General features: G+C 43.1%; 1 protein-coding gene across 3 annotated transcripts in view; it reads right to left on the bottom strand.

The window, feature by feature from the left end:
- LRP8 (LDL receptor related protein 8) overlaps positions 1-27,895 on the bottom strand; it is a 395,061-nt gene that overhangs the window by 8,861 nt on the left and 358,305 nt on the right. For 2 of the 3 annotated variants that reach the window (XM_082266025.1, XM_082266023.1), the window contains 4 exons: positions 21,899-22,051; positions 18,044-18,280; positions 7,501-7,569; positions 4,132-4,310 (listed from right to left, as the gene is read on the bottom strand). In XM_082266025.1, coding sequence (XP_082122151.1) covers positions 4,132-4,310; positions 7,501-7,569; positions 18,044-18,280; positions 21,899-22,051 — 638 coding nt within the window. The remainder of the gene's footprint in view (positions 1-4,131; positions 4,311-7,500; positions 7,570-18,043; positions 18,281-21,898; positions 22,052-27,895) is intronic. The other variant, XM_082266024.1, reaches the window with a different exon arrangement.

The raw sequence follows: 27,895 nt of genomic DNA on the forward strand, positions 1-27,895 counted from the left end.
TGGTGGGTCGGTGATGGTCAGGGGAGGCATATCCATGAAGGGACGCACAGACCTCTATAGGCTAGACAATGGCACCCTGGCGGCCATTAGGTATCCGGATGAAATCCTTGGACCCATTATCAGACCCTACACCAGTGCAGTGGGTCCTGGGTTCCTCCTGGTGCATGACAATGCCCGGCCTCATGTGGCAAGAGTATGCAGCCAGTTCCTGGAGGATGAAGGAATTGATACCATTGAATGGCACCCACGCTCGCCTGACCTAAATTCAATAGAACATCTCTGGGACATTAGGTTTTGGTCCATCCGCCGCCACGTTGCACCTCAGTCTGTTCAGGAGCTCAGTGATGCTCTGGTCCAGATCTGGGTGGAAATACCCCAGGACACCATCTGTCGTCTCATTAGGAGCATGCCCCGACATTGTCAGCCATGCATACAAGCACATGGGGGCCATACAAAGTACTGACTACTATTTTGGGTTGCTGCGATGAAATTTCAGCAAAATGCTGCTGCATAATTTTTTCCCTTTGATTTTCGGGGTGTCTTTGAATTCAGCCCTCTGTAAGTTGATAATTTTCTTTTCCATCAAACGATGTGACATCCTATCATTCCTAAAACATTACCCAGTCCATATCAGTATAGATATCCAGCACAATATTTTTCCCCCTTTAAGATCTGATGTGTTTTCAAGGTGTTCCTTTAATTTTTTTGAGCAGCGTATTATAAGATGAGGATTATTTAAGTTAACCCCTAAACCTACTAACTTCAAGTGATATTAAAGGCAATTAAAAAACAAAAAATTAACAAACATGTTATACTTACCTGCTAGCCTGGCCTGCCCCGATCCTCTTCCTCTCAGGTCCCCCGCCGGCGCTCCTGGCCCTTCCCTCTTGCCCCCAGAGCACCCAAGCAGGCTCGCCACTGTTCTTCATGTCCATTCACACACAGCCCCGGGTTGCCTCCCCCCCCCCTCATTGGCTCACTCACTGGCTAGGATTGACAGCAGCAGAAGCTAATGGGGGTTTAGGCACGTATTAGGGGGTCTGCTGCGCACTATAATATGCCGGAAGATTAACTGGCTTCTACCCAAACTGACATTACTGAGTGTGAGTGTGGTAGGCACATTAGCCTTGGGGGGGGGGAGCAAAAAATGATGTAACAACTTCAATGATTTCTGTATAAGCGCTTTGTTTATTGATAGTGCTATGTAGATGACGAATATAAGATGTACACTAAGCATCCATAGCTAGAAAAGATTGCTTCTATGACTCCGCTGATTGTATGCAAACAATTTTGTTTCTAAATAACAAAAACGTTTCTTCATGGTGGAAGATTTCTGCAACCAATGCTACATGCAGATTTCTTCTGGTACAAAACATTCAGTGTTTTCAGCTCATCACACCTACACCGCAAGGCTATGTTAAGTAAACTGATCTATGCAATGGCTAAAAAAAGAAAAACGAAACAAATGCAAAAATTTATCAAATCTATGAAGTACTTAGGTTATAAAGAAACATGGTTATGTGAGTAGGATATTTCCAGCTCACTTACCAGGAGGCATGGTTTTACCCTTGGGCATTCCCAGAGGCCCCTGGAGAGGAAAAGCAATCACTCTAGGCTGCTTGTTTCTGATTTGGACAACAGAATACCTTCCATTCTCAATTAACAAGGGGAAGGTATTCTGCGATTCTGTGAAGGCTGAGAATACTGCTTGAGCACAGAAAGTTAGGTGCTCACTGGATTTCTGGCGGGTTGAACAGGTCATTTTTATTTTGCCCAAGAAAACTTTACAGGTCAAAACATTTTTTTTTGTTTTGGATAGGGTGGTTAGGGGTTAAAAAAAATCACTGCTCATTTTTTTATTTCTGTTTGTCCCTATTAGGAAGATTCACCCTTTCCAACTGTCCTGATAACCAGTGTCATTGGAAACAAAAGCAAAGCTAAATACAAACTTTTGCATTGCTACAAGAACAGGAATAAAAGGGGAAATCTTCCAATGTGGATACTTGTTCCTGTGACAACTGTCTAAGAGGGGACTTTCCTAAAATTGGAATAATATCCTCTCACTTCCTTTTGAGTCTAGAGGACAGGCGGTAAAGGGAAATCTCCCTAATAAGAACCCATTGCCAAAAAAACCCCTGAGAGCACTTTTCACTCTCCCCTACACTATTATAATATTGTGCACCGATTTTGTATACGTACCCTCTTTGACTGGAATTGTGCTTGCTGTCATGTGTGTTTATAAAAATATTAATGTAAGGCCCCTTTCACATTTGTGCTACCTAAAATTCACGTGATTTTACTGCGATTTTGACTGGACTTGAAGCAATGCCTATTAGGAATCGACCGATTATCGGCAAGGCCGATCTATCGAGAGCCGATATTGACTTTTGCCGATATATCTGTATCGGCCCCGGAACTGGCCAATATTGCCGGTATTCCAAGTGATTCCCGGGTGATATTGCTCCGTTTGGCATCCACTCAGTACTGCTCTGTCTCTCACCCCCTCCATCTCCCACCCACCCGATACCGATCCGTCTCTCACCCACTTGCCGTGACACCCGGGTGATACCGCTCCCTCCGGCATACGATCTCGGAGGTCACATGCGTGGTCACGCCTAGCGTGACCACATGACCTCCGAGATCGTCAACGTATGTCGGACAGAGCGGTATCACCCGGGTGTCACTTACGGCAAGTGGGTGAGAGACAGATCGGTATCGGGTGGGTGGGAGATGGAGCGGGTGAGAGACAGAGCAGTATTGAGTGGATGCCGAACGGAGCGCTATCACCCGGGTATCACTTACGGCAAGTGGGTGAGAGATACCGATCTGCCAGCAGATCTGCTAATGTGGAATTGCTTATATCTTTAATTTGTACATATGAGAGTGGCATATTCAATAACATTTGTGAACCGAATTATGCTATGTGACATAATTTTACCCTTACATGAGCATCACCACCTAATGGTTGGAGGAGAAGACTAGTCTTGGACCCTGACATAGGATGTACAAAATATCGGCCGATACCTATATGCGATGGCCAAAATATAGGTATCGGCAACAAAAAAAGGATATCAGTCGATCCCTAATGCCTATCTCTTTGGACCTCAAAACGCATTTAAATCTGCCCAAAGTAGTACAGGGACGACTTTGAAGTAGTTGAAACTTGAAGTCATACAGATATGAACAGTACTCATTGGAAATCATGGAGTATGACTTGTCATGCGACCTTGCAGTCCCAAACCGCAGGACAAGTCGCATAAGTGTGAAAGGGGCATAGCAGAAAAAAACCTTGAGTCTCACACAGTAAATGGAAGTTATATGAGTGCACGCTAGGGGTGACCCTAGAAAATTTATTTGCCAATGTCCAATCACCTGAAGGTAGCCTGCATATAACCCATGGGATCCAGCGACAGCCCTGGGGCAAAACTGACGGGACAACTTTAATAATTTCTGTATAAGCGCTTTGTTTATTGATAATGCTATGTAGATGACTAATATAAGATGTATATTAAGCATCCGTAGCTAGAAAAGATTGCTTCTATGACGCAGCTGATTGTATGCAAATAATTTTGTTTCTAAATGACAAAAACGTTCCTTTATGGTGGAAAACTTATGCAACCAATGCTACATGCAGATTTCTTCTGGTACAAAACGTTCAGTGTTTTCAGCTCATCACACCTACACCGCAAAGCTATGTTAAGGAAACTGATCTATGCAATGTGCAAAAGAGAAAAACAACTAATCAAATGCAAGGATTCATCAAATCTATGAAGTACTGTTATATAGAAACTGGTTCTGGCTGTGCTTAAACCCACTCAATCTACCTTTATTGCAGTTCAGGTCATCTCCTGTAGCATGAATCCAGAGAATATTATACATGTTAAGTGGGAGAGCAATCTTCAAAGGTTTTCCTGTGTAACATTAATTTTACCTCTAATTATATTATGCAAAGTTAATGGTACATTACAAGTCAACCAACATGAAAAGGGGGATCCGGCATTATTAATTTTGTGGAATTATACACTAATGAAACCAAATTTGTGACAGTGGCACCTCTTAGACTAAAGTAATACTGGTCATCCCTCCTAAAACTGAAAGCCACAACAGTTCTTTTAGCAACCAAATACTCACAGCTGGGTAGACATGGCCGATCTGCATTGTTCGGCCAATGTGAATCTCTTCTTCCTCCTCCTCCTCCTCTTCAGTAGTTTTCCGATAGACGGGATTATCGAAGTTCATACTCTTCGTATTCTTTCGTTTCCAGTTCCTCCAGATGAGATAACCAGACAGGCACAGGAGAGCGAGGACTGCTATGGAAAGAGATTGATAGAAGAGTGAAAGGTAGAAGCGCATTGCTAGGAAGCCTCATCAGAAACAAAGCAAAACTACAGAAAATCCCGCAGTGGGTCTGTTACCTGTGGATTTTTTTTAATTCCATATAAGATTTAGGGCTGGTTCACACCTAAATCACACAGGAACGTGGTGCGGAAAATGCGCACAGAACATGGGTTTCCTGCACCGCGTTCTGGTGTAAACAAGCCCTGGACAGACAAAACAACCAAAACACACCCGCTTTGGTAATGTAAACCAATGAAAATATGCAAAGACTCTCACACGAGAAAGGCCAACCATGAATAATTTTATTGGAGAAGGATATCTTTATTTAAATATAGGATATACTGTAATGCTGTATTGTATGGGCAGCACAGTGGCTTAGTGATTAGCACTTCCACCTAGCAGCACTAGGATTGTTGTTTCAAATCACCGCACTACTTCAGATGACGTCATTTCTATGACGAAACGCGTCAAGTTGCAACGCACGCTGCCTCGCTCTGGGCCCTCACTTGAACTGCACGCCGCGTTCCCACTTTCGGGTACGGCACGAGTTACACGAGCGGACATCTGGAACAGCCGCGAGGCACTCCAGTCTGCAAAGGGCACCAGTTTTACTTTATGTAGCGAGTGTATTTTTGTTATTTGCGTGATTTTCCAATAAAAAGAGGATTTTTTATACCGTCTGCACTATGAGGAGCCTTTTTTCTTCTTTACCCTGAGCACATACAGAAGCAAACTGTGGACCCCCATTCACCACCAGGGAACCGGAACAACTGTGACTAAGCCTGTACCGATTCCTGCTGGCGTATGCCAACTGGAATCCACTTGATCTGGTAAGTGGGAAATCTTACCTTTTAACATCGAAAGTGAAGCAGAGGGTCACACCACTATTTCAAATGTGTATGCACCTGCACTGTCACTTATTATAAGTTGCACTAAAGGACTTTTGTTTTGCACCGTTTGCACTGTCTTATACCAGCACTATTGCACTATGGACTTTATGAACTATATGTGAACATTTTGTGACAGCCATTGCTGGATTATATTGCACTTTATTATTGCTGGTTTATATTGCACTTTAATAATTGATTTATTTATTGAGTAATTATTACTAGCACCTTAGCACTATACACTTTAGGCATTTTAATTATTTGTGGCACTTCACTGTTGATTTTTATTGTATAATACTTGGAGTATACTTTTTACTATGATCTAATGTAAATTTTTTACACAGTACAAGGTAGAAATATCTTGACACATTGGTTTATACACTTTGCATGATATACTCTTGCCACCCAATCATTATAAGTGGTAGGATTCCCTATCCTCCACCAGAGGGCTAGCGCAGTTAATCACCTACACCCATTCCCAACAATTACCCATTGTTTTGAACTAGCAGCTTCCCCTGGTTATATATTTAATACTGTACCCAGATTGGATATTCCAGCGGCGCAAGTGATTTAACAAACTCTCACCGCACTACCTGCCTGGAGTTTGCATGTTCTCCCTGTGCCTGGCGTGGGTTTCCTCTGGGTACTCTGGTTTCCTCCCACACTCCAAAAACATGCTGGTAGATTATAGGCTCCTGTCTCAATTGGCCCTAGTATGTGTATCAATGAATGTAAGTTAGGGATATTAGATTGTAAGTTTCTTGAGGGCAGGGACTGAATGTGAATGCACAATATACTGTATATGTAAAGTGGTGCATAATTTGACGGCTCTATACAAGTGTATTAAATAATAAAATAAATATTGCTCATTTAAATTCGTCCACCCAATTATAATTTGTGATATTCACTGTGAACTGTCATTTGTTCACACTATAACTGTTTCATTGTATTTCTCTTGTATAGGTTTAAAAAGTTTCATGTAACTGTGAAAATAATAAAAAAAAAAAAAAAAGATATTCAACCATAAAACTAGTCCACCCAAATGCCCAAATAAAAAAAACAGCCCGGGAATTTCTTGACTGCAGAATCTTGAATCTAGAATGCAGAGAGGATTAGGAGTTACCTTTGGAATAGTTCTGCACATTTTGGTATATAGAGAAATAAAGTTATTTTCTACTTTGATTGGAATAAAAATGTATAGAGGTAATGCATGGTATGCCCTTTATCTAGTAGTAGTCACATTCATCTGGACTGTTAAAGATGTTTGGAAATGTTTGGAAATGTTTAGAAAGAGAACACAACGGGGCGCCAGCTAAGTGTAGTATAAATAAAAATCTTACTGGTACTTAACAGCCAAGTGAAGTTTCATGCCTGGGTGGGCCTGTTGCTATGGTAACATGTTTCAGAGCTCTACTGGATCCTTTGTCAAACCAATGGCTAGATAGAGTACCTATCTAGCCATTGGTTTGACAAAGAAGCCAACAGAGTTTCGAAATGTGTTACCACAGCAACAGGTCAACCCAGGTTTGACATCAAATCCGTTTCTGCGCTTCAGGGTGGTTTCCCTTCACTTCCGGGATCGTTGGACTCTACTCTTCATTAATTTATCCATTGGCTGCACCCTGTTAGCAGCTACATGCGGATCCCCAGGCGGATGGGCCTCAACATTTTACAGATGGCTGCATATAAGCAAGTTGATTCTATTGTCATGTGAGTCTGTTTAGTACCAACAAAAATATTTATTTATGCTACACTTAGCTGGTGCCCCCCCCCCCCTTCTTGTGTTCTCTTTCCGTGTTTTCAGGAGGCCTGTTTCTGTCCCAGGCGGAGCTGCCAGCGAGAGTGCAATAACATATCTATACATACGGGATTTTATGAACTTTTTAAGGTGGGCTCCTCTTCTTAGTTTTCACCCATATTTAGACTGCCCGCTATGGGGGGGGGGGGGGAGTATACTTCTATTGGTTATGACATAATATTGCTGTGTTGTTTGGAAATGTTTGTAGGTTGGCCAAGCCACTTTTTCAGTTCTAATGAGCGTCCGGAAAATACTCCGGCATTCTCTGTTCCAGTGACAACTTGAAATGTTGTATTTCCCTCACTTTCAGTCCTGGTGACAATGGTTTCCAGGACACATAGCAAGGGTTGACCTCTTCAGTGGCGACACAGAGAAAAAAAAAAAAAAGCTGAGGATTGATGACCATTCCATACGCTTTCCAAAACCAGAAAGCGTCACAGCTGCCAGGTTCATAAATTTAAAAGAGGGATTACTCACCAAGAGGCACAGCTACACCAATCACTGCTGCTGTCAATGTGGACCTGAGATCAGAATCTGCATTTCCATCTACAAGAGAAAAAAAAGAATTCCATGTAGTGATTTATGTCACGGATAATAGACAGAGAATATCAAGAACAACCCTCGGCAATGTCCGGGGACACAAAAGAGTTACATAATGCCAAAAATAGGACTGACCATTACCCAGTGTTGCCAACCTACCAGAGTAAAATTTACTGACACGACACCCAAAATTTACTGGCACAGCCAAGTTTTTACTGGCATTTCCAAAAGTTGCAAAATTATAGTTTTAAGTACAAATTTCATTATTTAGACTACAAACAAATACAATATGAAATTGGCAATATGATTTAAGGTAGATTTTAAGGCAAAAAACATTTCTTATTTTATTTTTGATATAGTAAGTAGCTCACACACAAAATTGACTCTCACAGTGACATTGACAGCAGTATGCAGCAGCACAGATCACCGACACGACACGTTCCCTCCTGAGTCATAGTGACGATCTCTCTCCACGCCAGGTGGTCCTGCTCCCGGCTTGCCTTGCTCCCATCCCACAGACCCGCCCATGAGGCTCCGACCGCTCTGCTCAGCTACCTTGCACCATGACATCACACGATATGCTCAGGCACCACCTCAGCCAGACCCGCCCCCGCTGCCCAAACACACTGTAGCAGGCACTTGGATTGTCTTGGCCGGGCGTCACAGACATATTTTTTACTGGCAACCTTTTCATATTACTGGCAGGGGAGAAGTGCCCATTTTTTACTGGCTGCCAGTAAAAATACTGACGGTTGACAACACTGACATTACCAAAGGACTTTGATTAGTTCCTATTATTAAATGGTTTTGGCCATGTGTCCCCCCTGCCCAATAGTTTTTCTCCATTCTTTTATTCACCCTTCTAAGGCCTAGCATTAAATAATACAAGGACTTCTGGACAAAGTGACAGCAATCTGATAACCCACTCCCCCCAGCAAGGTATACTTACCCATCGGAGCTCCCTAGCGCCTCCCAAATGCAGATTCCACACTGGGTACACATGGGCAAAACCCAGATTCACTTTAGGCTTGTGTACTCCAAAAGTTTGTAGATGCACACAATGCATCCTCCAGTATCACTAAAAGCACATATCCAACATTTCTAGCAAGAACCCAGATTGTTATATGTAATTATGTGCTGATAAATCAGCCCCAACATCTTTATCCCTTAACCACTTCCCGCCCAACAATGTCATAGGACGTTGTGGACTTTGAATGGGGATATCTGAATGATGCCTGCAGCTACAGGCATCATTCAGATATCTTCCTTTTCAGCCGGCCATTCCCTGCACTGAAAAACAATCATAGCGGCTGTTCAGCCGCTTGACTGCTTTTACAGGGGGCCAGATGGTCCTCGGTCATCTCTACGACCTTTAAGGGCCAGTTATGATGCCACGTCTGCCCTCGGCAGTTGTAAACACTGCCGTTGCCTCGGCTGGTAAGCCAAAATGTTTTTTTTTATTTTAGACTTTCCAGTCTAGATGGGGTAGTTATATTCCTTGTAATAGGAATAAAATTAAACAAAGAAAAAATGTACAGGGAAAGGGTCTATATATAAAAATAAAAGCAAAAATAAACAAAGAGAAATTCAAATTTAAAGCACCCCCCCCCCGTCCCCGCACACAGACGCGAACGCAAACGTAAACGCCGTTCAAACCACACATGTAAGGTATCCCCACAAACGTTTGAGCGAAAACAATAATTCTAATCCAATACCTCCTCTGTAACTTCAAACAGGTAACCTGTAAAACATTTTAAGGTGTCGCCTATGGCGCCATTCCACGAGTGTGCACAGTTTTAAAGCATGACATGTTAGGTATCTATTTACTCGGCGTAACATCATCTTTCACATTATGCAAAAAAAATCAGACTAACTTTAGTTTTTGTTTTTTTTTTTTTAAATAAAAAAAAAAAAATGATTCTGAAAAATTGCTGGGCAAATACTGTGCGACATAGAAAGTTGCAATGACCACCATTTTATTCACTTGGGTCTCTGCTAAAAAAACAATATTTGGAGGTTATGAGTAATTTTCTGATTTTAACATGTAGAAGAGGAGTGTCAGAATTGGCCTGGGTGGCAAGTGGTTAAAGTTGTTCTAAAGGCCGAATGTTTTTTTTTTTTTATCTGAATGCATTCTACAAGAGCTTTGGCTGTCTAGAACTCTCCCTCCTGATTGGGTGAGACACAGCAATGGGCGCCATTGGTGGGGAAGAGAGAGAGAGATAAAGGGGAGGGGGCCGAGCCGCAGCTCCGTGTCTAAATGGACACACAGAGCAGTGGCTCGGCTGCCCCTACAGCAAGCTGATTGCTGTGGGGGCACTCTGCAAGAGGGAGGGGCCAGGAGTGCCGATGAGGGACCCGAGAAGAGGAGGATCCGGGCCACTCTGTGCAAAACCACTGCACAGAGGAGGTAAGTATACCATGTTTGTTATTTTTAAACAAAACAAAAAAAAAAACTTTATTATCACTTTAAAAAAGACACTATTATGATAAAACATGTTGGACAGCAATTGCCATTTTTAAATCGGTATTGAACTCAGTCGCACGTTTTTTCATTTTTATGGGCCCCCAGCAGGTTATGCTAATTAAAGGTGGCACTCAATTATGGCATCTCTTGATGGGATATAATTACCCTCCCATTCTGCACTCATCTTACCAGAATCGAATTATAACCTATTGCAAAGTATTGCTAAACATTGCTTAGCTAAACATTGTCAAATACTGCCTACTCGTAGACTTTTGCAAACATAATATCAGTCTGCACATCTGCGGTAGGCTAAAACATGAAAACACTTCCTCATTTCTAGGCAAGTAATTCTCTCCATACACTGTTACAACTCTCATCTTTATAAAGCATTTCCAATACATGTATTTATCAATTCCTGCATAAAATCCATATTATCCATATATCCATATATCCAAAATCCATATTCAAAGAGATCAATAGCATATCAATTGCACTGTGGGTCTCTTGGCCACCACACAAGGTGAGCAGGTTTTAATGTGTCGGTGTTTAAAGCGGAGTTCCGGCCTGGGGGGTGAAATTTAGATAAAAATACCTCCGGGACAGTCAGGGTTAGTGCATTCCACAATGGATAACCTCTGAACTGTCCCGGGTCGCACTTACCTTTTAGAAGAAATACTTACCTTGAAAATTTCTTCTCCAGCGCTGCCATCTCGGATGTGGGCAGCTGAAGCCAGCGCATCCTCTTCTGCGTCCTCTTCCGTGTCCTCCTCTCCCAGAATGCGCCTGCACCGGCTCCGCTTATCAGTTCTGGTGCGGGCGCGTCATCCCTGCACAGCTTCTGGGCATGCCCAGAAGCTGTTTAGCAGGGAATAACGCGCCCGCACCGGAACTGACGAGCAGGGCCAGTGCAGGAGCATTGACTCCCGGGAGCGATGACATTCAGCTACCAGGAATCATCGTAAACAGGAAGAGACGGTGCAGGCCGTGGCCGCAGAGGGAGGAAGTAGAAGAAAGGTAAGTATACTTTCTTCAAAAACAAGGTAAGTAAAGAAAAAAGAAAAAAATCGGGAGCATCCATTTGTTTTTCAGGTGACACTCAGCAAGCGGGAAGCCCAAAATCGATTTTGTCGATTTTGAGGCCAAACTCCGCTTTAAAGTGTTGGTGAATCTGTACTTTTTTTTCCTGGCTCTTTGTCCTTCCTGCATTATCTGCCAGAAATTTGTGGTTTGACAGGTGGTGGACATTTGTGGTGTCCCTTGGAGACTGATGTAATCCTAAACAGAGGTCTTGGCTCTGGCCGGGCAGTGACCTTAAGAGTCCACAATCCCTGAGAGCATGGTGGTACCAATACAAGTCTACTTGGATTTAAGCTATTCGACACAGCCATGTCATTCATTCACAAAAGATCTGTAAATGCATGAACTACAAGTCTCATCTGCCACCTTGGCAGGCGGCTTATAGTTCTCAATTAACTACAAGCTCTGCAGGCTCCTAAGTAAAGAAAAAAAAATAAAAAATCTATGCACATTTTTTACCTCCAAACAAATATGCATTTATTATTATTATTTTTTTGTTAAGTGAACTTCTCTTTTCTAATCATCTTTTTTTCTGTTGGTTGTGGGAATAATTTAAAGCCAACGAAGAGGAAGTTGCGTCTTGTAAAGTCCATTTTCAATATACTGCTATAGTTTTGAATGGAGTACTTCTTTATATCAAAATGGTCTGGACATTATTTGGACTTTTGATTTGTATCCATGATTGTGCTGTGTTCTTTGGACTTTTTGTTATTTATACTATAAGCTGTAGAGTTGCTTGTGACATACAGTTTTTTGCATGTTTTCTATACAATTTTAAATTTCTTTTATACTTAGTGGTTTATAGGTTCTTTGTCATAATTACTGCTGGCACAGGGATTATTGTGGTAACGAACTTGCAAGATGCATCAGAAATACATACAGCTGCAGAACTTTTCATAACCCACAAGCAACGGTACTTTCCATCAGTAAATTATATATGTAACAGGAAGATCCTGTCAGTGGTCAGATACATTTCCTGTAGAAATGCTCAGCTCATTATGCTTTGATTCTGCCAACAATAAGAAATAAACCCTTTGAAATTTTAAAAGATTTGGTAGCCCCATTTTTAAAGTGGACCTGTCTTGTTCACAATGTAAATGCGAACATTGTTTTTAAACTGAAGGCACCACTACTTGGTGAGGGAGGAGACCCCTAAGGCTGTATACATGGCCTCAACTTCTCTCCAAGTCCGTTAGTCGTTGACTTTTACGTTAGATGTAATTACTAGCATTTTCTGAACATGCATGATTTTATTTTAAAATAAAACAAGTTTCAAATCTTTATAATTCATCCATGTTTTTTTTTTTTTTTTTAGCCCAGAGCAGATCTGCAGTTGCTGCTTCCCCACCCCTGAATGCACAGAAGCCCAAGGGATCTACGGCATGAAGTGTTTTTGAGCTGCACTGAGTGTGCTACAGCCTAATATTGGACTTATCTTCTTCATTTCATGGACACCTCTAGTGGATATAAATTGTATGTTCTGTGAAGCAACTAAAATCAGGTCACAGATGTGTACCATGTGTTCTGTGCTCCTAATTCACTCCCTGGTCATCTCTCGCCTGGACTACTGCAACTCCCTCCACATAGGATTACCCTTTACATAGGCTATTTCCTATTCAGTCCATCATGAACGCTGCTGCCAGACTCATCCACCTTACAAACCACTCAGTGTCTGCTACTCCTCTCTGTCAGTCCCTCCATTGGCTGCCACTCACCCAACAAATTAAATTCAAAATACTAACAATTTACAAAGCCATCCACAACTGCCCCCCAGCTACATCACTAACCTAGACTCAAAATACCAAAATCGTTCTCTTCGTTCGTCCAAGACCTCCTGCTCTCGAGTTCCCTTGTCATTCCTCCCATGCTCGCCTCCAGGATTTCTACTGAGCCCCTCCCATCCTTCAAAATTCCCTACCCTAATCTGTCTGACTATCTCCTACTCTATCCACTTTTAGGCGATCTCTGAAATCTTCTCTATTCTGCCTCCACCCAACCACTGTACTTTTATTTTCTCCATCATCTCACCCCCCACAGTTATTACCTTTTATATCACTTGACCCTCCCATTTAGATTGCAAGCTCTAAGGAGAAGGGCCCTCCGATTCCTCCTGTATTGAATTGTATTGTACAGTGGGTACGGAAAGTATTCAAACCCCCTTAAATTTTTCACTCTTTGTTATATTGCAGCCATTTGCTAAAATCATTTAAGTTCATTCTTCTTCCTCATGAATGTACACATAGCACCCCATACTGACAGAAAAACACAGAATTGTTGACACTGTTGCAGATTTATTAAAAAAGAAAAACTGAAATATCACATGGTCCTAAGTATTCAGACCCTTTGCTCAGTATTTAGTAGAAGCCCCCTTTTGATCTAATACAGCCAGGAGTCTTTTTGGGAAAGATGCAACAAGTCTTTCACACCTGGATTTGGGGATCCTCTGCCATTCCTCCTTGCAGATCCTCTCCAGTTCTGTCAGGTTGGATGGTAAACGTTGGTGGACAGCCATTTTTAGCTCTCTCCAGAGATGCTCAATTGGGTTTAAGTCAGGGCTCTGGCTGGGCCATTCAAGAACAGTCACGGAGTTGTTGTGAAGCCACTCCTTCGTTATTTTAGCTGTGCGCTTAGGGTCATTGTCTTGTTGGAAGGTAAACCTTCGGCCCAGTCTGAGGTCCAGAGCACTCTGGAGAAGGTTTTTGTCCAGGATATCCCTGTACTTAGCCGCATTCATCTTTCCCTCGATTGCAACCAGTCGTCCTGTCCCTGCAGCTGAAAAACACCCCCACAGCATGATGCTGCCACCACCATGCTTCACTGTTGGGACTGTATTGGACAGGTGATGAGCAGTGCCTGGTTTTCTCCACACATACCGCTTAGAATTAAGGCCAAAAAGTTCTATTTTGGTCTCATCAGACCAGAGAATCTTATTTCTCACCATCTTGGAGTCCTTCAGCAAACTCCATGCGGGCTTTCATGTGTCTTACACTGAGGAGAGGCTTCCGTCGGGCCACTCTGCCATAAAGCCCCGACTGGTGGAGGGCTGCAGTGATGGTTGACTTTCTACAACTTTCTCCCATCTCCTGACTGCATCTGTGGAGCTCAGCCACAGTGATCTTTGGGTTCTTCTTTACCTCTCTCACCAAGGCTCTTCTCCCCCGATAGCTCAGTTTGGCCGGACGGCCAGCTCTAGGAAGGGTTCTGGTCGTCCCAAACGTCTTCCATTTGAGGATTATGGAGGCCACTGTGCTCTTAGGAACCTTAAGTGCAGCAGAAATCTTTTTGTAACCTTGGCCAGATCTGTGCCTTGCCACAATTCTGTCTCTGAGCTCTTCAGGCAGTTCCTTTGACCTCATGATTCTCATTTGCTCTGACATGCATTGTGATCTGGAAGGTCTTATATAGACAGGTGTGTGGCTTTCCTAATCAAGTCCAATCAGTATAATCAAACACAACTGGACTCAAATGAAGGCGTAGAACCATCTCAAGGATGATCACAAGAAATGGAAAGCACCTGAGTTAAATATATGAGTGTCACAGCAAAGGGTCTGAATACTTAGGACCATGTGATATTTCAGTTTTTCTTTTTTAATAAATCTGCAACAATGTCAACAATTCTGTGTTTTTCTGTCAGTATGGGGTGCTATGTGTACATTCATGAGGAAGAAGAATGAACTTAAATGATTTTAGCAAATGGCTGCAATATAACAAAGAGTGAAAAATTTAAGGGGGTCTGAATACTTTCCGTACCCACTGTAACTGTACTGTCTGCCCTCATGTTGTAAAGCACTGCGCAAACTGTTGGCGCAATATAAATCCTGTATAATAATTCTGGTCACCCAGAATTCCATGAGTTGAAAATTACCACAACAGTTCTGTTGTCACTAAAACTACTGTACCTCCAACCATTAACTGTTCGGTGACGTCCTCACATACACAGTAGTTACATAGTTAGTCCATTTAAAAAAAAAGTCCATCTAATTTAATCAATAGGAAAAAAACAAAAACAAATAGTAAACCTCCTTATACACAATCCCATATCCACAGTTGAACCAGAGGAATGCAAAAAAAACCAAACAAACAAATAAAACACCAGTTTGCTCCAGTGGGGGAAAATGGGATTTTTGACTTTAATCGGATGTTCATTGACAGACACAGCACCCACCCCTCTGTGGAGTTGTAATTCTTCTGACACTGCTTGTAATAAAACTGAGTACCTATTGCAGAGAGAGGGAGTATATCCCCTGGGACTGCCCATAGGCATAGCTAGACACTTTTTATGCCTAGTGTCCTACTACCGTAGGGGGCAGTATAGCCCAATGGTTAAGAAGATCAGAAGCTGTGTCCATCAATGAACATCAGAGAAATGGATTTTACAGTAAGTCATTTCATTGACGGACACAGCTCCTGATCTTCTTAACCATTGGGACGTTCTAAAGCATTGTTGAACATGAGGGGTGGGAACAGTGAAAAAGACATTTCCAAGGCGAAATATAGCCAACCAAGTAAACAGGAGCTCAACCAAAACAACTGGAGCTCACCTGAAAAAAACCATACACCCTCAAAGAGGACCAGGTCCTCTAAACAGCAGCCTGAAAAACCTTGCGGCCAAAGGAAGCATGCGCAGATGCCAACACATCCACTTTAAAGAACTTTGTGAAAGTGTGCACCGACGACCAGGTGGCCACCTTGTAAACCTGCGTCACTGACTCCTGATGACGGAATTCCCAGGAGGCACTAAGCGCCCAAGTAGAGTGCGTCTTGACAGGGAAAGGAGGAACCTGACCATTGATGGAATAGGCTTGTATCCATCTGGTCTGTCTGATCCATCTGGAAATGGTCGCAGAGGCCCATCCGTGAGCACAAATAGTGAGTTTGATTTCCTAAAAGACTCTAGCTGCCAGGTACACCCTAATCCCCCGAACCACATGCAAAGAAATTTCATTCTAATGTTTTGGCCTGGGACACAGGAAAGGCAACACAATGTCTTCATTCAAATGAAAATCAGAGACAACCTAAAGAAGGAACGACGGACAGGGGTGAAGAACCACCTTATCACTGTGAACTACCAAGTAAGGTGAAAGACAGGGTAATGTCGCCAATTCTGACACCCTGCACGCAGAGGTAAAAGACACCAAAAAGGCCATCTTGAGGTCTCAAGGTGGCATCAGAGACCGCACTGGAGGGTTCAAGTGCCTAACTCCCTGAAGAAAAGTAAGCACCAAGGAGTATGTGGCCAAGGGTGGTTGAAAGAAGAGCGCTAAGGCCGACACCTGACCCTTGATAGTAATCAAGGCCAGTTTCGGCTCAACCCCCCGTTGAAGGAAAGTCAAGATCCGAGCCACCAAAAAAAGAGCGAGGATGGACCCCAAGAGACTCACACCACACAATGTACGTCTTCCCCGTACGATGGTAGATCTTCCTAGAAGTAGATTTCCTAGCTTTTAACAGTATTGGAATCACCGACTCAGACAAACCTCTATCCATCAGCACCTGGCGTTCAACAGCCAAGCCGCCAATGCCAGCGACTGTAAAGTAAGATAGAAGATTGGTCCTTGGGACAGCAGATACTCCCTGAGAGGAAGCTCCCAAGGAACGGCGGCGACCAGCCCCAGATAGGCGCACCAAGCCCGACGAGGCCAGTCCGGGGCCACTAAGATGACCGGCATCCCTTCTGCCTAGATCCTGTGTAGAAGTCTTGGCAGAAGCTTGAGAGGAGGGACCAATGAGGGGGGGTGCATAACGGGAAGGGGTCCGACCGTCCAATGGAGGGACCCATATCCACCCCAAAACCTTCCAGGGGGAGAAGGGGAAAAGTAATTTACCATACCAGGAACCAGACGGGCACCGCTCCAGACAGAACCTCCTCCATCGAAATGGGGGGCTGTCGGCCAGGAGGAACGCAGTGACTCAGGTCAAGACCTGATCGTATGTGACCTCGCGAGGCGTTTAACTCGCAGACCAGTCCCTGTCCAGTAGGGCTATGTCGCAGTCGACCTAGCGCAGAGCTGAGGTCTGTGCGCGCTCGCTGGCCAGAGCGGGGTGACCACTGGATCTAGATTATCCAGCCTGTCGCTCAGTCTGGCAGTTGATTGATCTTTTTGGATGGAATTTTTTCTCCTGGTCTTTTTCCTGTGAGATCTACAAATTGCCAGGACCAGAGATCCAAACATGGAACTAGGTCCTTACTCCTGACTAGGTAGAAGAAAACCAAGTACCTATAGCAGAGAGACGGCGTATACCCCATGGGACTGCCCATAGGCGTAGCCAGATTTTATTTCTGCCTAGTGTCCTTCTCCCATAGGGGGCAGTATAACCCAATGGTTAAGATGATCAGGAGCTGTGTCCCTCAATGAACGAAAGAGAAAACTCCTTCCTGATCCCCCCAAAAAGTTAATTGGTTATTTTCTGGGCCATCAATCCCTAGTGTTATTACACATAAATGTTGATAACCACAGGGTTACTTATAAAAGTAGACCAGCCCTATAAAGCAGCCTATTTATACTGACCTTTCTAATGGCCCGTGTCTTCACTGAACCCCAGCCACTGCAAGTATTCTACAATCCTGAGTGTGTGAATACCTGCTCTCTCCCCCCCACCACATGCAGTGGTTCATCCTGTTTGTCATATGCCACTACAGGAAATATAACTTATTAGGAAGAACCACTGCATGCAGCTGGGGAAACAGTTATTAGGCCCAATGGGAAGGGTGTTAACCAGGGAGCAATAAAACAGCCAAAAGACATGGGCCACTGGAAAGTTGAGTATAGATGGGCTTCTTTTATAGGATAAGCCTACTTTTATAAGTGAACACCTGGTGATCAGGTCACTGAGTTAAAAAGCAAATATAATACTATTCAACATTTTCTTAGTGTCTCTTTTCAATCACTGCTTCATAATAACCACTATGACTACACAGGATGTGACAGCACTTACAGTGTTGGTAGACGCTGCTGTTATCGGTAGTTAGCACCTTAATCTTCTTGTGGCCAAGAGAAGAGGTAGTTTGGAAGTTCTCGGTAGTGCTGGAATGATTCTGTGTTATCTCAATGGAGGTGGTAATCGTAGTGGACGGTCTTGTTTTAATTGTTGGGACTGGTGTAGTGGGCACATCGGTGGCAGGGGAGTCAGTAGTAAGTGTTGGTATAGTGGTTGCTACACTTGTAGTAGTTGCTGTAATGGAACAAACATAAAAGCAAACAATAAGAGGAGAAATAATAATGAAAATAAAGGAGCCTTTGTTTAAAGTATAACTAAAGGCAAAACTTTTTATTTAGTTTTGGATGAAGTGGAGAGGGATTTGTTTTTATTGCTGTCTGTGCCCCCCATTAGGAAAATTCACCCTCCATTTGTTTACCATTATCAGTGAAAGCAAATCCTAAATGTTGGGTTTTCCCCAGAAAAGTAATAGAGGGGATATCTTTTGATGGGGACACTAGTTCTGGTGACCTGGGGGCCCCCAAGGAATTCCCTTATTTGCAGAGATTTCCTCTCACTTCTCGTTTGGCTAAGGCACAGGAAGTGAAGGGAAATATCCACAATAGGACAACGATGGCGAAAAATAGGCTGACAGGGGTTATAACCCTCCCTTACTCTATCCAAAGCGGAAAAAAAAGTTTTGCCTATAGTTCTACTTCAAATTTTTTATTTACACTTCCTCATCACCCATGCTTCTTGCAATGGTTCCTCTAGTCTATAATTCTTCAGTCGTGAGCAAACCTACCAGTCTTCTATATGGGCCATTCCCAGAATAGTACACATGTGATATCAATGATATTTTGTAAAATGGTATAAAAAGTTAGGATATATACGGTGGGGTTGATTACTAAAACAATCTGGTGCAGCTCTGCATAGAAACCAATCAGCTTCCAGGTTTTTTTATCAAAGCTTGAACAAGCTGAAGTTCGAAGCGGATTGGCTACCACGCACAGCTGCATCCAATTTTACAGTCTCCCGTTTTAGTACATCAACCCCTGTATGTTTTATATTCACTCTTTATCATTTTAGTTTTCTTCTATGTTATTGCGTCTAAAAGGAAAGCATTTGCATTTCTTCCTCTTGGCGACCAGTTCAATCCTACCTTTCACTAGCTAAAGCAAGTTTCAAAAATTCGGTTGCCATGGGCAAAAACAGTGACTGTTCTTCAAGAAACTTTACAAATAAAATAGTGATTAGGCCTTCTTGTAGCTTTTTAATGTGGGTGTGTCCCTGATGGGGAGATTTCCCTTCACTTTGTGTCACAAAAACAGGACATTGCCATAATCTGCACTTCCTAGTCCCCCTTTTAAGTGCATTCTCCATAGATTCCTTTGGGCACTGATGACAATGAAACTGGCACTCTAGTGAATGCTCTATAGCAGTGATTGCGAACCTTGGCACCCCAGATGTTTTGGAACTACATTTCCCATGATGCTCATGCACTTTGCAGTGTAGTTGAGCATCATGGGAAATGTAGTTCCAAAACATCTGGGGTGCCAAGGTTTGCCATCACTGCTCTATACGAATATATGGAGTATGCACTTTAGAAAAAGTAAAGAGGAAGCTCAGCTCACAAGAGTACCATGGGTTTTACCAGGACAGGCTGTCCACTATGGGGAAACAAACAACATTGAACGTTTAAAGAGGAACGTAACCCTTCCCCACTCTATCCAAAACTTAAAAAAAGAAAAAACGATTTAACACAGTTTAGTAACTTACACTAAACTCTGGTTTAAAGTGGTTGTAAACTGCCGCAACTTTTTTGTTTCCTTACCTACAAGTAAAGGCATAATGTGCTAGTATGCATCGCTGGAGACAGCTTCCATCTTCATCCGTCTTGCTTTCGGATTCGTGGACTCCGGCTCTGTGACTGGCCGGAGCCGCAATGACGTCACACGCACATGTGCCTGGAGCCGCCAGTCATGTCACAGGGCTCCGAAGGGACGGTACATGTGGCCGTTCCTTCAGAGCGCATGTGCCAGTGATGTCACTGGCTGCATGTACAGTAAGTATCTCCTAAACGGTGCATGTTTAAGAGATATTTACACTACCTATAGGTAAGCCTTATTATAAGCTTACCTATAGGTAAAATTTAAAGATGGAAGTTTACTTCCGCTTTAAAAAGAAAACATTCTATTTCAGTATGTACTCATAGTTAAAAATTGTACCTTCTATTGCGCTCAGCCTCCTATAAATGTCTTTATTTTTGCTGCTGTGATCCGACTTCCTGTTACAGGTTAGCTACGTTCATTCTCCATGGTCCCACTGTATGTAGGAATTTAGCCACATTCTTTTGCTTACGCCTGAGCTTAGGACTAGGGACCATAGTCTAAAGTCTATCTAAGGAGTAAGCAAACTAAGAGAAAGATGCTATATTCCTGCATACATTGGGACCATGGAGAACAAACACAGCCACTCTCTAACACACAGGTGTCAAACTGGCGGCCCTCCAGCTGTTGCTGAACTACAAGTCGCATGAGGCATTGCAAGGCTGACAGTTACAAGAGTGACTCCCACAGGCAGAGGCATGATGGGACTTGTAGTTCCGCAACAGCTGGAGGGCAGCCAGTTTGACACCCCTGAACAGAAAGTTGGATCACAGCAGCAAAAATTAAGGAATTTGGAGGTTTAGAGGAGGCAGAAAATAACAGAGGAATTTTAGAACACCTGTCAGATTTGTATTGCTGTCTATGTTCCTGTTAAAATAATTTACCCTCTTCCCTTTGACTTGCTTACTATTATCACTAAGAGTTAAAGTGAAGAAGGTCCCAAATTTTGGGTTGTCACCACAACAGCAATAGAGGGGAAACTTCCAATAGGGATATTCATTCATGTGACCCCAGGGATTCTCTCACTTTGGAGGGATTTCCTCTCCCTTCCTGTTTTAGATAAAGGATAGGAAGTGTCACCAATGGGACACAGATGACAAAAAAAAAAATTCCTAATAGGGGTTAAAACACTCCTTTACGCTTTCCAAAATGAAAAAATAAATAGATAAAAGGTTTGCCTTCAGTTCAACTTTAAAGTATAACTAAAGGCAAAACCTTTGTTTTTTATTTTTAGATTATTATTATTTAGAGTGGAGAGGGATTAGAACACCTGCCCATTTTTATTGCGGTCTGTGCCCCCTATTAGAGAGTTTCACCCTCTCAGTTTCTCCTGTTTACCATTATCACTAATAGTGATAGTAAAAGAAAATCCCAAATTTTGGGTTGTCCCCAGAAAAATAATAGGAGGGGAAATCTTACAATGGGGACACTAGTTCTAGTGACCCGAGGGTCCCCAAAGAATTCCCCTAATTTGCAGGGATTTCCTCTCACTTCCTGTTTGGCTATGGGGCAGGAAGTGAAGGGAAATCTCCGCAATGGGACACAGATGGCGAAAAAAAAAATCCAGCAGGGGTTACTGCTCAGGGTCAGTACCTTCCTTTCCCTGCGCTCCCTGCTTGTTTTAAAATCCGACTGAGCTAAAGACAGGGGAAAACCATTATAGTTTACGGCCAGGCTCAGGGCATGTGTAACATGTCTCATTTTAAAGCAGGCTGAAGACGCTGCTGGAAAGGAGCACTGCGCTGTCCCTGGAAAAGCCGGGCTCTTTAATCTTGGCCTTTTTTTTGGTAGTCTGGCATGTGGTTCCATTTAGAAATTTTTTGAAGATGGGAGCTGAATTTGGAAAGTTATATTTAGGGTGTACCTATTCTTTTAAAAAGCCAGTCTTATCCTTCATCTCCAGCTGATCAGTGATTACACGTTCCTTAATTATCCATTTTTCCCTTTTATATTTTATCCTTGTGCTTCCCTCCTCTCAAATTACCTTTCCCACAGCTCCTCATGTCTGGTCCCAGCTCCACCCCATCGGCACAGGCACAGGTGTATTTGGGGGAGTGGACGGATATCTGCGGTGCTGCCAAGCACAGGTATTCACATCCACCGTTCGGAAGAGGTCCCTGGTTACAGGCATTTATAGCTAGGAAAAAATGCTTATAATTAAAAAAAATGTCATGTGAGCAATCACAGAAAAGAAGAAACTTAAACAAACATGTCACTTGACTTGTCACAACAAATGGAATGGACATCTCCAGAGTAAGATCGTAAAAATAGCTGACTATATTAGAATAAATAAGGTCAAAATTTGATCTTTCAGGTATCAATCATTGCCTTCCAGGTATAAGTTGCATTTGTGAAGCAGCAAGGTAATTTGGTATTGTGATGTCAACAACATGACTGCCACAAAAATACATTTTGTTCACTGACACCCTTAAAACAAACCTTATCCTGGATTTACAATTAAATCATCCAGGAAATCTAGTTTCAAGGCTTCTCTCAAGCCCAATGGATCAAGAAATGTCTATAGAGGTTCTTATAAGTGTACAATGGTTTCCGGAGTCAGCTCCCCATTTCTTATTAAACAATGTTGCCGCGCTAAACATATATAACGAACAAACAAGTGTCCATAAAGTGTGAACAACTGACACTGTTCTGAACAATACAGGTGAATTCCTTGATGAACATCCATTAACAGTGAGTATAATTGATGTGCATTTTGATCACCTCCACAGATATTGATATAAAATGCCTCCTAATTAGAAGAGTCTAGCCAGGCGTGATATAGAAGTATAGAAGATCCAATCAGCTTCCTCTATTATATTAGAGGTGGTGGTACTTTGATAGTAAAGTTTACTCCATAGTAGGGCCCATGAAAGAAAGATAAAACAGCCACATAGCTTTGCTACAGGTTTTAACGTGAGTGGATAGGTGTTTTTAATTAAAAGATTGAGCTTTGACAATATTAGAGCCTTTCTCTTATGTATAACCACGAATGTATACTTCTACTGCAAGAGGGGTGGAGAAGTGGATTGGCTTACAAAGGAATCTTCCATCAGTCGATTTGTCTAGTTTATTTACCCAACCATGAGAATGGGGGGCAACATTATTTGGGGAGTTACAATCTGAGGGGAGTGGGTCGTAAGGCCCCTTTCACACTTATGCGACGCGATTTTGACGCGACTTTGCCGCGATTTTGACGTGATTTTGAAAGCAATGGCTATGGCTATGGCTCAAAATGCAATCAAATCGTTGCAAAGTAGTGCAGGAACTACTTTGAAGTCGGTGCGACTTCAAAACACACTGATATGAATGGGGCTCATTGAAAATAATGGAAAACGACTTGTCATGCGATTTTGCGGTCCAAAATCGCGGGACAAGTCACACTAGTGGGAAAGGGGCCTAAATGACACACAGCGGTGGTGGAGTTTTTTGGTGACCTATCTTAACTGGATTTCACTGAGGTCTATATTTTGTTTTTCCTTTTGGAACTATTATTTTTCAAAGAGGTCAGTTATGGGACTTCTTCATTTTGTTTTTCACACTATAATTTTTGTATATTTAGATCACTGATTTGGTGATATTATTGCGCTGCTGTGGATTCACATATATGAGATTATTTCATATACTTGTATTTCACCCATTTTGTTATTTATCATTTTAAATAGCAGCATTTGTTGCATTATTGTTTCATGACTTACTTTGATTGTTTTCAGAGCACGGGGGTTTTCATTTTAAAAAAAAACAGCACACATAGTGTAAAACGGCTTGACAGTTTATTAAAAGAAATCAGTGCTAAACACAAACAGAAATCCGGTATAAAAACAAGCTTTAATAAATCCAGGACATCCCGGAAGCCAATTGACCAGTATACAGAGTGGTGTGCGTCGTACTTTATGAACATCGTCTCCACCCAACATGTTTCGTTAGTATGAACGTCATCTAGGATGTCTTGGATCGGTTAATGTTTGTTTTATACCAGATTTCTGTTTTATATCAATATCGTTGGAGGTGCACTTGTGTGATCAAAATGCACATCAATTATACTCACTGTTACTGGATGTTCATCAAGGATTTAATCTGTGTTGTTCAGAACATCATCAGTTGTTGATCCCAGCTGACGCATTCTGAGGAGAAACGCGTGGGGTGGAGTCAGCCGCGTCGTCACAAAGTACCAAGTCCGGGGTGTGTATGATCCATCTAGCCCTCTGGTTGAGCACCTCCATCCATGGATTGTCGGATCCATAGGGATTGCATTGTTTGTTGGGACAAGTGCTATCCTAAGAGCTTACGTTTTACACCTTCTAGGCCTTGAGACTGTGTGTCTCTGGTAAGCAGCCACCCATTTTTCTTTGTTCACATTGGGGTTGCATGCAGCACTTAAAAGAATTATCTTTGGCGAATTTTTCATTTTTATTCAAGAGATTGTTTGTTGGACACTATTAATTTTTCGTCTAGTGACTATGTCATGTGTATGGAATTTTCACAAGTGAAAGCTTTTTAATTATTTTTTTTTCACTATTGGAATTCTCATGTTTATGCAGGTTTGTGTTTCTTTGCACATGGAACTGTAATTATTTATCTGTGTAGATTTTTCAAATAATTTTTTTATGTACAATTGGTTTGTGTACAAATTGAATAACTTTTTTTCATATATATTCCCGATCGTCATCATTTTCATTTGTCAATTTATTGGTTTAGATAGATCGTTTTTTCATATTCACATTATCTCTCCCAGGGTTCAGGGAGCTCTGGGTGCTGTCATCCACTAGCTAGCCTAGCACATCATTTTTACAATTTACAAGAAAAATAAAAAAATTGGATTTTTGACTTACCGTAAAAAAGAAAAATCAATTTCTCCAATGTTCATTGACGGACACAGCTCCTCATCTTCTTGACTATGTGGGTTATACTGCCCCCTAGAGGAGTAGGACACTAGGCAGAAAAGATAGTGTCAGAGTCAGAAGATAAAAACCCAACTCTATAGAAGGGCTGGTGCTGTGTCCATCAATGAACATCAGAGAAATGGATTTTATGGTAAGTCAAAATCCCATTTTCTATTTCAATTATTGACAGACACAGCTCCTCATCTTCTTGACTACGTGGGACGTCCCAAAGCAGTGTCAAACATGAGGGGCGGGAAATACTTCCCAAGGCTAAACATAGCCAACCAGGTAACATAGAGCTCAACCATAAAACAATTGGAGCTCACCTGAAAAAAAAAAAATTAAAAACACCCTCAAAGAGGACCAAGCCCTTTAAACAGCAGCCTGAAAAACGTTGCGGCCGAAGGAAGCATCTGCAGATGCCAACACATCCATCTTATAAAAACTTTGTGAACGTGTGCACAGACGACCAGGTAGCCGCCTTGCAAACCTGCAGCACTGACACCTGATGATGGAAGGCCCAGGAGGCCTGAGTGCCTGAGTAGATTGCACCTTAACAGGGAAAGGAGGAACCTGACCCTTAATGGAATAAGCCTGAACCACAGTCTGTCTGATCCATCTGGGAATGGTCGCAGCCAACCCTTTGCGAGGTCCATAATAGAGAGTCTGACTTTCTAAAAAAAGACTCTGGCTGCCAGGTAAACTATTATTGCCCAAACCACATCCAGGGAATGCAAGGCAATTTCCTTAGGATGCTTAGGCCTGGGACACCGTGAGGACATGAGGTCTTCATTCAAATGGAAATCAGAGACGACCTTTGTAAGGAATGACGGACATGGACGAAGAACCACCTTATCCCTGTGAACCAATAGGTAAGGCGAACGACAAGACAGCGCAGCCAGCTCCGACACCCTGCGCCATGCAGAAGTAAATGCCACCAAAAAGGCCACCTTCTGGGACAATGTAGGCAGGGCAACCTCCTGAATGTTTTCAAAGGGAGGCTTCTGGAGAACTGGCAACACCAAATTGAGGTCCCACGGCAGCAATGGAGACCGCACTGGAGGAACCAAGTGTCTCACTCCCTGGAGAAAGGTACGCACCAAGGAGTGCATGGCCAACGGACATTGAAAGAAAACCGCCAAAGCCGAAACCTGGCCCTTGATGGTACTCAAGGCCAGGCGCTGCCCAACCATCGTTGGAGGAAAGTCAAGATCCAAGTCAATGAAAAGGAGCGAGGGTGAACCCAGAGGGATTCACAATACGCAATGTACGTCTTCCAAGTACAATGGTAAATCTTCCTAGTAATAGATTTTCTAGCTTTTAACAGCATAGGAATCACCGAGTCAGACAACCCTTTATCCTTCAGCACCTGGATTTCAACAGCCAAGCCGTTAAAGCCAGCAACTGTAAAGCAGGATGGAAGATTGGCTCTTGTGAAAACAGATCTTCCCTGAGAGGAAGTCTCCAAGGAGCATCAGCGACCAGTTATACCAGATCGGCATACCAAGACCGGCAAAGCCAGTTTGGAGCCACTAGAATGACCGCAATCCCTTCTGCCTCGATCCTGCACAGGAGTCTCAGGAGAAGCTTGAGAGGAGGGAAAGTGTAAATCAGACGATATCGAATCCAAGAAGCCACTAATGCGTCTGTGGCGTCGGCTAGAGGATCCCGTGCCACAAACCTCTGCACTTTCCTGTTGAGGCCAGAGGCCAACACATCCACCTCTGGAGTACCCCACCGGAGACACGACTGATGAAACCCCTCCAGATGAAGTGACCATTCCCCCTGGTCCAATGCCTGTAAACTGAGGTAATCCATCTGCAAATTTTCCACCCCTGGAATGTGCACAGCAGAGAGGGCTGCCCACCTTAGAATGCCGGCTACTTCCCGAGCCCCCAGGACACTTCTCGTGCCCCCTTGGTGATTGACATAGGCCACGACATGTCCAATGATCCAGACAGAGTCTGATCGCTCAGAGTTCCAGTACATTGATCAGTAGCCTGGACTCTTCCAGAGTCCAGACCCCCTGAGCACACTGTGCTGAGAACGCCTCTTCACCCGGACAGGCTGGCGTCCGTGGTGACGACCGTCCAGTACAGGGGAAACTATTTGCCCTGACAAAGTGCCGGAGAATGAAGCCACCAAACCACCAAACCAGGGAACCCCTCGTACTCCGGCTCAACAGGATCAGATTTTCTAGAGACTGATGATTCTTGTTCCATTTCACCAGAGTCTCTTTTTGCAAAGTCCTTGTGTGGAACTGTGCAAACTAAACCATCTCAAAGGTAGACACCATCAGGCCCAGTACACGCATGCAAGACCGAAGAGAGGACCTTTTGCTTGACAGCAGAAGCTGAATTGCCTCCTGCGATTTCTGGAGTTTTTCCAGAGGAACAAACACTCTAACTGAGGCAGAGTCCAGAGTCAGACCCAGATAGTCCAGGCTTGTGGAGGGAACTAGAGCAGACTTCTGAAGATTCCGAATCCAACTGAACTCCCTCAGAGTTTGCAGAGTAATCTCCAAGTTGTCCAATAGAGCAGTCAAAAGCTCTGCTCACAAAAGCAGATCATCCAGATACCCCAGTACAGCCATCCCCTGTTGACGCACCGGGGCCAATACTTGTGAAGACCCAAGGAGCTGAGGCGAGACCAAAGGGTAACGCCACAAACTGATAATGCTCCTCGCCCAAAGCAAAACAATTGAAGCATATTGGGATGTGTAGGTAGGCATCCTTGATGTCGATGGAGGCAAGAAAATCCCCCTGATGTAGGGACGCCACCACCGTGGGAATGGATTCTATTCAGAACTTCTGTACCCGCACAAAGCAGTTTAGTGCCTTGAGGTCCAGAATTTGATGCACCTTGCCTTCCTTCCTGAGAACTGTAAACAGGTTTGAATAAAAACCTTGAAAACGTTTTGATGTCGGAACCAGAACAATCACCCCTTTAAGTAACAAGTCTAGGGACAAGTGCAGGTTGGAAAGGAAGAACCTGTCCGGAGGATATGATTGAAACTTGATCTTGTAGCCGGAGCAAATGACTTTGTGGACCCACTTGTCCTGTATCAGGGAGGTCCATGGATACCGAAACCCGCAAAGACG

Source organism: Pelophylax lessonae, assembly GCF_965119305.1.
Source record: "Pelophylax lessonae genome assembly, chromosome: 8".
NCBI lineage: Eukaryota > Metazoa > Chordata > Amphibia > Anura > Ranidae > Pelophylax > Pelophylax lessonae.